The sequence below is a fragment of the Armigeres subalbatus genome, chromosome 1 (genome assembly GCF_024139115.2).
Source record: "Armigeres subalbatus isolate Guangzhou_Male chromosome 1, GZ_Asu_2, whole genome shotgun sequence".
Classification (NCBI taxonomy): domain Eukaryota; kingdom Metazoa; phylum Arthropoda; class Insecta; order Diptera; family Culicidae; genus Armigeres; species Armigeres subalbatus.
The window spans coordinates 232,882,656-232,895,400 of NC_085139.1; the positions used below are offsets into that span (position 1 = coordinate 232,882,656).

The following is a 12,745-nucleotide window of genomic DNA, read 5'->3' on the forward strand; positions in this document are numbered from 1 at the left end:
AGTACACGTGCATTGTAGTTGCCAAACTACCACACGGAAGTATACTGGAGTGTCGGACTCGACCATACCGGTAATACCGACTAAACTCCCTTGGGCTCCACCATCGTTTCCCCCAGGAACTACATCCCAGTACTACCCTTCTCTTGTGTACAATGGTAGATTTGACAAGAATCGATTTTGATCCACAATGCGCCTTTCTAATCATTCATAGACTAACGCAAAATGAACTCCCCCAAGAAATTATGACGTTTGAGCGGGTCGCATATGAACTTTTGTTCGAGTGGACGACTCGCTCAAATGTCAAATTCAATCGGGTAAAGAATTTGATGAATTTCTGCATAGGTCTATAGTAAACAAACGTCCGTACCTTGCGTAAAAATTTCACTTTTCTGCTAAATAGCCACTATTAAGAAAACATTTTCAGTGACGCCGCGCCACTGGTATCCGGGGACCGTAATCGATGCCATTTTTGCAATCAACTCTTTCTTCTCATGAAATTTTGGTCCTGAGAAGAACCGATTTTCTTTCCACAATGCGCCATTAATAGTAACTAAACGATAGTCCGAAGATTGTTGTATTTGGCGATGGCCTCTCGATGTTCCGCTTTCTGCTGAGACTGTTGCTACAGGCGTCAGCGTTGTGCCCGCTCTCCAAGAAAATTTAATTGAACTGAGGATTGGAGTTGCACGATTTTGATGTCTGTGCTTGCGATGCATATACGCGATTGGTTGGTTTACCGATTTTTCAGTGCCTAGTAAAATTCAATTTTTCAATAGTTTAGCACATTGAATGCATTTTTTCGATAGTTGAGCAAAATCTTAAAGAGTTCGTCGATCGATTAACACCAAAAACTTTAGAATCGGTTGAAAGACGGCTGAGTTATTAACCCATACTTCCTGACCACTTTTCGTGACGGTCTCAGATTTGAAACTGCAGAATGACCCCCCTATGTTCCGGAAAGACGTAATCCTACGTCAAAAAATCTCGTAATTCATGTTCAAAAAATTGAAATATGAACACAAATCTAACCCCAATTTAGATCGCCAATCATGTAGTAAAAAGTCAAGCTCAGTTGTCTGGATTCCTGTACCTCGTTCTGTTTTAAAGCTCTGAGCAATACCCAACTACATAAAGAGAAAAATTGTAGGCTAGTCGTCAGTCGGCGAGTGTCATCGTACTTCCTTACATCAGCATAAATATCAATTAAATGGCCGTCGGCGACGGTGCTGAATTCAGAAATAATTCATGAACTGCTACTATCCAAAGACCAACGCTGCTTGCTGCATGTGGTCTCGGTTTGCGGAGTCGTCGTCGTAGTCGGTCGTTGGATACTCAAAAGCGTTGTTTAACATCTTTTCATCTCGGTCGGTTCGTCCGGAGTTTGCATTTCCTTTAATGATATGCCAATGGGCGGCTCAGTGTGCTTACTTTTCGACACATAGCCGACCCGAAGGATTCAGCTCTCTGAACTATAGGCAGACGTTGGTACATGTTTCATTCATCATATTCTAGCCTGCGGGGTTCGGTTTTGCGATGGGTTCCGATGCCGATGTCATAAGTGTGTTGGATGTATCTCTGTTGCTTGAATAGGACTGACCCAGCAGTCAGACATGACGAAACAACAATTCGACTTTTGAGGGAGTTAAAACATTTCACAAAATGTAAATCGGCATAGTCATGGTTTACTGTGCAACTAGACATAATATACAACCAAATACGGCATTCAGCTTATAGCCGACTCTCACCTTTAAGATAATTAGTATTCTCTAAATGTACTTTCATAGTTATTAATTAAGAGCTTTCTAGTTGGAAAATTTACAAGAAATTATCGATATTCAGAAGTTTATTATTTTCAAAAGTTCGGGTATAAATCCTTCATGCCAAATAAACTTTCTTCGACATAGAGGCTGTTTTTCTGACCTGCAAAAATCACTCAAGCCAAACATGTATCAATTGACGAGCGAGCGCTTAGTTTGGATTTACATTCTTCCGCACAATAGAAGTTTAGTTCTGCCAGAACCATTCGCAACCTTACATCCAGATGAAGGACATATCCCATTCAAATAGTATGCATGTTCTGCTTTTGCCAGTAGGTCATACAGGATTTGAGCGGGAAGGAACAGCAGATAGTGACCTCAGAACGCAAACGGAACACCCAGTAGATGCATTCCAATAAAACACGAAACTGTTCTCTTTACCTTTCGTTTCCGCAAAAACAGGAAACTGTGTTTAAAAACTGATGAATGCCGACTACAACTGGCGAAACCCAACATTCCAGTTGTGTAGAGATTCAAATGTTCCCCCGAGGCTGTTTGTGGCCGGTTGCTCCTCACCTTGGCGCTATCACCAAACTCTGTGTGTGCCTTTGCTTTTTATACATATGAATATGTGGGTGTGGTAACTTTCACCACATCCGAACACCAAACCAACAAGGTGCTTCCATATCATGAAGCCATTCTACAGTTAAAATTGTCCTTGTTTAGTTTAGTTGCACCATGGATGATGCAGGCATGATGACATTTGGCGTATAAAATAGATGATGATCATATCCCAAACCCACAACTTTTCTTAATTGGAGTACCATCAAATCGTTTCAGATAAATGTTATTATCCTTCTTTAAAAAAATGTAGTTTAAATACTTACCGGTACAAAAAGATTTTCCTTCACTAGAATGCTTTAGCTCTTTTGGATTTGCATCGTTAGTTGGAAGGGTACAGTTGAATCTGACCTGGAATGAAATAATTTAAATCAAAATAAAGTAAAACCGACATCCAGATCTCCAAAGTTAGAAATTTTGTATGAAAAACGGCTATCATCATGCTGGAAGCTGTAGGTTTCCTACGCTGCCGCCATCCAGAATATAGCACGAATAATAAATTTGCTAGGATCTTTCCCTCATATTCCCTCAACGGCCACTTATAAATTTGTTACTTTGTAGGCGTTGTGTTCGGCATATGCACTCCGAAAAATAATTAAAAGCAGCACTTATCGGTCACATCATTCGTTCATCTCAAGTAGGGCGAAAACTATAAACGTTTTGACTTTCGAGTCCATCGCTTCCATTATAAGCAATAAAATACAATTTAAATTCTACCTCATCCACCTACGCCATTATCCCAATAGGCTACCAGGAAGCGTTTTTTGAATTGTTTATCAATTGGCGGGACTTGGTCTTAGGCGAACAAAGCGCTCGTCGATTGCGCTCGGTATCTTCGTTCGCCCATTCCACAAACGGCGGTTAAAATAATTGCTTCCCATACATAATCCATCGCGCTTGAACCAGCAGGGCAGGGATTTATGGGTCGGTCGATTGGATTGGGATCACCGAAAATAATGGATTGTCCTCTTCTTCCCCCGGAAATCGCGCTTCTAAGTATCTCTTTGTCTCGTTTGTAAAATTACAGATATTTAATTAACGTAACACAATAAGCGGTCGGAAGGATGGGTACCCGAGTAATGGTTGAAAGTAAATAATTCAACATGATTTTTAGATTATTTGCAGATTTTGGTTATTCAGGTTTACATTGACAAATCAAATTTTGTGGTTTCAAAATGAAAACAATTAAGATTAACATGGTGATTTTTTACATTGTACCTGGAAATCATATCTGAATTTACTCCTAAATTGGATTTGTATTTGATTTGGATTAAATTTTTATTGGATTTGGATTAAATTTGAGATGTATTTGAATTGGATTTAAATTGGATTGGATTTGGATTGGAGTAAACTTGAATTGGATTTGGATTAAATTGGTGTTGGCTTTGAGATGGATTTGAATTGGATGTGGATATGGATTTGGATTGAATATGGATTGGATTTGTATTAGATAAGCATTAGATTAGGTTGCGATGTATATAACATTTGGTTTTGGATTGGATTTGGATAAGATTTGGATTGAATTTCGACTTGGATTGGATTTGAATGGAATTTGGATTTGGATTTGACTTGAAATGGGATTGGATTTAGATTGGACTTGGAGTTGGATGTAATTTTTATTTGGATAGATTTTGAATTTTATTCGGATTGGATTTTTGTTGAATTTAGGTTGGTTCTGGATTGTATTTCGGTTGTTTTTTATTTATTTGGATTGGGTTTGAACTGGAATTTGATTCTATTCGTATTAAATTTGAATTTTCAATTGGATTGAATTTGGATTACATTTTTGTTGAGTTTCAATTGAATTTAGATTTAGATTTGGATTAGTATTTGGGTTGGATGTGGATTGGATTGGTTTTGGATTGAATTAGGATTGGATTTAGATTTAATTTGGATTTATATAGCGACTTGGATTGACTTTTGTTGGATTTGGGTTGGATTTGGATTAGGATTCGATTTAAATTGGATTGGATTTGGATTGGTTTAGATTGGATTTGGATTGGATTCGGATTTGGATTTGATTTGGATTGATTTTCGATTGGATTTGGATTGGGATTGGATTTGGATTAGATTTGGATTGGATTTGGATTGAATTGGATTCGGATTCGGATTTGGATTCGAATTTGGATTGGATTTAGATTTAATTTGAATTAGATTTGGATTGGATTTGGATTGGATTGGTTTTGGATTGGACTTGGATTGGATTTGGATTGAATTTGGATTGAACTAGGATTGGATTTGAATTGGATTTAGATTGGATTTGGATTGGATTTGGATTGGAGTTGGATTGGATTTGCATTGGATTTGGATTGGATTTGGATTGGAGTTGGATTGGATTTGAATTGGATTTGGATTGGATTTGAATTGGATTGGTTTAGATTGGATTTGGATTGGATTTGGATTGGATTCGGATTTGGATTTGATTTGGATTAGATTTGGATTGGTTTTCGATTGGATTTGGATTTGAATTTGATTTGGATTTGATTTGGATTGGTTTTCGATTGGATTTGGATTTGAATTTGATTTGGATTAGATTTGGATTGGATTCGGATTTGGATTTGGATTGGATTGGTTTTGGATTGGATTTAGATTTAATTTTGATTTATATAGCGACTTGGATTGACTTTTGTTGGATTTGGGTTGGATTTGGATTAGGATTCGATTTAAATTGGATTGGATTTGGATTGGTTTAGATTGGATTTGGATTGGATTCGGATTTGGATTTGATTTGGATTGGATTTGGATTGATTTTCGATTGGATTTGGATTGGGATTGGATTTGGATTAGATTTGGATTGGATTTGGATTGAATTGGATTCGGATTCGGCTTTGGATTCGAATTTGGATTGGATTTAGATTTAATTTGAATTAGATTTGGATTGGATTTGAATTGGTTTTGGATTGGATTTGGATTGGATTTGGATTGAATTTGGATTGGATTTGGATTGAATTAGGATTGGATTTGAATTGGATTTAGATTGGATTTGGATTTGGATTGGATTGAATTTGGATTTGGATTTGGATTTGATTTCGATTGGATTTGGATTGGATTTGGATTGAAATTGGATTGGTTTAGATTGGATTTGGATTGGATTCGGATTTGGATTTGATTTGGATTAGATTTGGATTGGTTTTCGATTGGATTTGGATTTGAATTTGATTTGGATTAGATTTGGATTGGATTCGGATTTGGATTTGGATTGGATTGGTTTTGGATTTGATTTAGATTTAATTTTGATTTATATAGCGACTTGGATTGACTTTTGTTGGATTTGGGTTGGATTTGGATTAGGATTCGATTTAAATTGGATTGAATTTGGATTGGTTTAGATTGGTTTGGATTGGATTCGGTTTGGTTTGATTTGGATTGGTTTGGATTGATTTTCGATTGGTTTGGATTGGGATTGGATTTGGATTAGATTTGGATTGGATTTGGATTGAATTGGATTCGGATTCGGATTTGGATTCGAATTTGGATTGGATTTAGATTTAATTTGAATTAGATTTGGATTGGATTTGGATTGGATTGGTTTTGGATTGGACTTGGATTGGATTTGGATTGAATTTGGATTGGATTTGGATTGAATTAGGATTGGATTTGAATTGGATTTAGATTGGATTTGGATTGGAGTTGGATTGGATTTGCATTGGATTTGGATTGGATTTGGATTGGAGTTGGATTGGATTTGAATTGGATTTGGATTGGATTTGAATTGGATTGGTTTAGATTGGATTTGGATTGGATTTGGATTGGATTCGGATTTGGATTTGATTTGGATTAGATTTGGATTGGTTTTCGATTGGATTTGGATTTGAATTTGATTTGGATTTGATTTGGATTGGATTTGGATTGGATTCGGATTTGGATTTGGATTGGATTGGTTTTGGATTAAAATAGGATTTGATTTAGATTTAATTTTGATTTATATAGCGACTTTGATTGACCTTTGTTGGATTTGGGTTGGATTTGGATTAGGATTCGATTTAAATTGGATTGGATTTGGATTGGTTTAGATTGGATTTGGATTGGATTCGGATTTGGATTTGATTTGGATTGGTTTTCGATTGGATTTTGGTTAGGATTGGATTTGGATTTGATTTGGATTAGATTTGGATTGGATTTGGATTGAATTGGATTCGGATTCGGATTTGGATTCGAATTTGGATTGAATTTAGATTTAATTTGGATTAGATTTGGATTGGATTTGAATTGGTTTTGGATTGGATTTGGATTGGTTTTGGATTGGACTTGGATTGGACTTGGATTGAATTTGGATTTGATTTCGATTGGATTTGGATTGGATTTGGATTGGAATTGGATTGGATTTGGATTTGGATTTGGATTGGTTTAGATTGGATTTGAATTGGTTTTGGATTGGATTCGGATTTGGATTAGATTTGGATTGGATTTGGATTGGTTTTCGATTGGATTTGGATTAGGATTGGATTTGGATTTGATTTGGATTAGATTTGGATTGGAGTTGGATTGGATTCGGATTTGGCTTGGATTTAGATTTAATTTGGATTAGATTCGGATTGGTTTTGGATTGGATTTGGATTGGATTGGATTGGGTTTGGATTGGACTTGGATTGGATTTGGATTGAATTTGGATTGGATTTGGATTGGATTTGATTTGGATTTGATTTGGATTTGATTTGGATTTGAATTGGATTTAGATTGGATTTGGATTGGATTGAATTTGGATTGAATTAGCATTGAATTTGGATTGGATTTGGATTTGATTTCGATTGGATTTGGATTGGAATTGCATTGGAATTGGATAGGATTTAGATTGGATTTGGATTGGGTTTGAATTGGATTTGGATTGGATTTGGATTTGATTTGGATTTGATTTGGATTGGATTTGGATTGGATTTGGATTGGTTTTGGATTGGATTTGGATTGGATTGGATTGGGTTTGGATTGGGTTTGGATTGGATTTGGATTGAATTTTGATTGGATTTGGATTTGATTTCGATTGGATTTGGATTGGATTTGGATTGGAATTGGATTGGATTTAGATTGGATTTGGATTGGGTTTGAATTGGATTTGGATTGGATTTGGATTTGATTTGGATTTGAATTGGATTTGAATTGGATTTGGATTGGATTGGATTGAATTTGGATTGGATTTGGATTTGATTCCGATTGGATTTGGATTGGATTTGGATTGGAATTGGATTGGATCTTGATTGGATTTGGATTGGGTTTGAATTGGATTTGGATTGGATTTGGATTTGATTTGGATTGAATTTGGATTGGTTTTCGATTGGATTTGGATTATATTTGGATTAGATTGGATTCGGATTCGGATTTGGATTGGATTAAGATTTAATTTGGATTAGATTTGGATTGGATTTGAATTGGTTTTGGATTGGATTTGAATTGGATTGGATTGGTTTTGGATTGGACTAAGATTGGATTTGGATTGAATTTGGATTGGATTTGGATTGATTTTGGATTGAATAAGGATTGGATTTAGATTTAATTTGGATTTATATAGCGACTTGGATTGACCTTTGTTGGATTTGGGTTGGATTTGGATTAGGATTCGATTTAAATTGGATTGGATTTTGATTGGTTTAGATTGGATTTGGATTGGTTTTGGATTGGATTCGGATTTGGATTTGATTTGGATTAGATTTGGATTGGTTTTCGATTTGATTTGTATTTGAATTTGATTTGGATTAGATTTGGATTGGATTCGGATTTGGATTGGATTGGTTTTGGATTGAATTAGGATTGGATTTGGATTTAATGTTGATTTATATGGCAACTTGGATTGACCTTTGTTGGATTTGGATTAGGATTCGATTTAAATTGGATTGGATTTGGATTGGTTTAGATTGGATTTGGAATGGATTTGGATTTGGATTTGATTTGGATTGGATTTGGATTGGTTTTCGATTGGATTTGGATTGGATTTGGATGGAATTTGGATTAGATTTGGATTGGATTTGGATTGGATTTGGATTGAATTAGGATTGGATTGGAATTGGATTTAGATCGGATTTGGATTTGGATTGGATTGAATTTGGATTGAATGAGGATTGAATTTGGATTGGTTTTGGATTGGATTTGAATTGGTTTTGGATTGGATTTGGTTTGGATTGGATTGGGTTTGGATTGGACTTGGATTGAATTTGGATTGGATTTGATTTGGATTTGAATTGGATTTAGATTGGATTTGGATTTGATTTGGATTGGACTTAGATTGGATTTGGATTGAATTTGGATCGGATTTGGATTGAATTAGAATAGGATTTCGATTAGATTTTAATTGAATTTTGATTGGATTTGGATTGAATTAGGATTGGATTGGATTTGGATTGGAATTGGATTGGTTTTGGATTCTATTTGGATTGGATTGAATTTGGATTTGATTGGATTTGGATTTGATTTAGATTGGATTGAATTTGGATTGGATTGGATTTGGATTTTGATTGGATTTTGATTGGATTTGGATTTGGATTTGAATTGGATTTGGATTGGATTGGATTTAGATTGGGTTTGGACTGGTTTTGGATTGGATTTGGATTTGAATTTGATTTGGATTTGATTTGGATTGGATTTGGATCGGATTAAGATTGGATTTGGATTGGATTTGGATTGAACTTGGATTAGATTTGATTTGGATTTGATTTGGATTGGTTTGGATTGGATTTGGATTGGATTTGGATTGGATTTGGGTTGGATTTGGATTGGATTTGAATTGGACTTGGATTGGATCTGATTTGATTTGGTTTTGGATTGGATTTAGATTGGATTTCGATTTAAATTGGATTTGAATTGGATTTGGTTTGGATTTGGTTTGGATTGGATTCGGATTGGATTTTGATTGGATTTGGATTAGATTGGATTTGGATTGGATTTGGATTGGATTTGGATTGGATTTGGATTGGATTTAGATTTAATTTGGTTTCATATTGCGACTTGGATTGACCTTTGTTGGATTTGGGTTGGATTTGGATTAGGATTCGATTTAAATTGGATTGAATTTGGATTGGTTTAGATTGGATTTGGAATGGATTCGGATTTGGATTTGATTTGGATTAGATTTGGATTGGATTTGGATTTGTTTTCGATTGGATTTGGATTAGGATTGGATTTGGATTTGATTTGGATTGGATTTGGATTTGATTGGATTAGATTTGGATTGGATTTGGATTGAATTAGGATTGGATTTGAATTGGATTTAGATCGGATTTGGATTTGGATTTGGATTGGATTGAATTTGGATTGAATGAGGATTGAATTTGGATTTGATTTCGATTGGATTTGGATTGGATTTGGATTTGATTTGGATTGGAATTGGATTGGATTTGGATTGGTTTAGATTGGATTTGGATTGGTTTTGGATTGGATTTGGATTGGTTTAGATTGGATTTGGATTGGTTTTGGATTGGATTTGGATTGTATTTGGATTGGTTTTCGATTGGATTTGGATTAGATTTGGATTGGATTTGGATTGGATTCGGATTTGGATTCGGATTTGGATTGGATTGGTTTTGTATTGAATTACGATTGGATTTAGATTTAATTTGGATTTATTTAGCGACTTGGATTGACATTTGTTAGATTTGGGTTGGATTTGGATTAGCCTTCGAATTGAATTGGATTGGATTTGGATTGGTTTAGATTGGATTTGGATTGGTTTTGGATTGGATTTGGATTGGATTCGGATTTGGATTTGATTTGGATTAGATTTGGATTGGATTTGGATTGGATTCGGATTTGGATTCGGATTTGGATTGGATTTAGATTTAATTTGGATTAGATTTGGATTGGATTTGAATTGGTTTTAGATTGGATTTGGATTGGATTGGATTGGGTTTTGATTGGACTTGGATTGAATTTGGATTGGATTTGGATTGGATTTTATTTGGATTTGAATTGGATTTAGATTGGATTTGGATTTTATTTGGATTTTGATTGGATTGAATTTGGATTGAATTAGGATTGAATTTGGATTTGATTTCGATTGGATTTGAATTGGAATTGGATTGGAATTGGATTGGACTTGGATTGGATTTGGATTGGATTTGGATTGGGTTTGAATTGGATTTGGATTGGATTTGGATTGGATTTGGATTTGGTTCGTATTGGACTTGGATTGGATTTGGATTGAATTTGGATCGGATTTGGATTGAATTAGGATAGGATTTCGATTAGATTTTAATTAAATTTGGATTGGATTTGGATTGAATTAGGATTGGATTGGATTTGGATTTGGATTGGAATTGGATTGGTTTTGGATTTTATCTGGATTGGATTGGATTTGGATTTGATTGGATTTGGATTTTGATTGGATTTGGATTGGATTGGATTTAGATTGGGTTTGGATTGGTTTTGGATTGGATTTGGATTTGAATTTGATTTGGATTGGATTTGGATTGGATTTGGATTGGATTTGGATTGGATTTGGATTGGATTTGGATTGGATTTGGATTGGATTTGGATTGGATTTGGATTGGGTTTGGATTGTATTTGGATTGGATTTGGATTGGATTTGGATTGGATTTGGATTTGGTTTAGATTGGATTTCAAATGGATTTGGATAGGGTTTTGATTGGATTTGGTTTGGATTTGGATTAGATTTTGATTGGATTTGGATTGGATTTGGATTGGATTTGGATTGGGTTTGGATTGGATTTGGATTGGATTTGGATTGGATTTGGATTGGATTTGGATTGGATTTGGATTTGATTTAGATTGGATTTTAAATGGATTTGGATAGGGTTTTGATTGGATTTGGTTTGGATTTGGGTTGGATTTGGATTGGATTTGGATTGGATTTGGATTGGATTTGGATTGAATTTGAATTTGGATTGGATTTGAATTGGTTTTCGATTGGAATTTGATTTGGATTGAATTTGGATTGGCTTTGGATTGGATTGAGATTTAATTTGGTTTTATATAGCGACTTGGATTGACCTTTGTTGGATTTGAATTAGGATTCGATTTAAATTGGATTGGATTTGGATTGGTTTAGATTGGTTTTGGATTGGATTTGGATTGGATTCGGATTTGGATTTGATTTGGATTAGATTTGGATTGGTTAACGATTGGATTTGGATTTGGATTGGATTTGGATTTGGATTGGATTTGGATTGGACTTGGATTGGATTTGGATTGAATTTGGATTGGATTTGTATTGAATTTGGATTGGATTTTGATTGGATTTTGACTGAATTTGGATTGGATTTGGATTGGATTTGGATTGGATTTGGATTGGATTTGGATTGGATTTGGATTGGATTTGGATTTGGATTGGATTTGGCTTGAATTGTGATTAGATTTTGATTTTGAAGTTGGATTAGATTTGGATTTTGATCGGGTTTGTGTTGGGTTTGGATTATATTTGAACCGGATTTTATTATAATTGGGTTGGATTTTTATTTAATTTGGATTGGATTTGAATTGTATTTGGATTGGATTGTATTTGAATTGAATTTTAATTGGATTTTAATTTGCCTTGGTTGGATTGAATTTGGATTGACTTTGGATTTGATTAGGATTGGGTTGGCTTTTGGTTTGATTTTGATTGGACTTGCATTGGTTTTGTATTGGATATGAATTCTTGCTTAACTTTTCAAAAGGACATAAGTTACATTTTTTTCATGAATTAATTTGAACAGCGCAATCAACGGAACAACATGAAAGCTTTTGATTGCATTACTCAAATTTATTCGTGAACAAAATGTTACTTAGGTCCTTTTGAAAAGTTAAGCGTTAAAATAAGATTGAATTTAGATTTGATTTTGATCAAATTTGGTTTAGATGTGATTTCAATCTGATTAAGATTGGATTTGTATTGGATTCTGATTGGATTTGGACTGAAATTGGATTTTATTAGTGTTTGTATCGAATTTGATTTGATTTTGATTAAGGAAAATATGTCCTAAATGAAGCCTAATTTTTTTCAATTTGCGTTGTAGCGTGATACAAATTTTGATTTTTTTTATCGCCGCTATGCTTAAGCGATCATATTTTCTAATTTCGAAATTATTACATTTTTTTTATCTAAGTTGATTGTAAATTATTTGTTTGTACGTCATTTTATGTTTGTACGAGTATTATTATGACAAAAATGATATTTTTCGGAAAATCGACCTTTGAGGTCACCCATTAACGGATAAAATAAATCAACACTTCGTAGAATATACAAATTCAAACATATTTTCATTTGTTCTCAATATGATGTCAAACTTTGCTCGGGTAGCTATCCAATATGAATAAATAATATAGTCATGAACAAGACTTTCTTTCGACCCTTTCCCTCACATTCTTCACCTTTATTAAGAGGTGTGAGTCAAATTTAATCACAAAATCTGTTTAGAAGTTTGACTTGTAAAACATATTTAGAT

The 12,745-nt window shown here is 34.5% G+C and overlaps 1 protein-coding gene across 2 annotated transcripts in view; it reads right to left on the minus strand.

Moving 5' to 3' along the window:
• The window catches only part of LOC134205863 (metabotropic glutamate receptor 1-like), a 143,209-nt gene that overhangs the window by 37,652 nt on the left and 92,812 nt on the right, over nt 1-12,745 (minus strand). For both annotated transcript variants that reach the window (XM_062681521.1, XM_062681522.1), the window contains one exon: nt 2,645-2,729. In XM_062681521.1, coding sequence (XP_062537505.1) covers nt 2,645-2,729 — 85 coding nt within the window. The remainder of the gene's footprint in view (nt 1-2,644; nt 2,730-12,745) is intronic.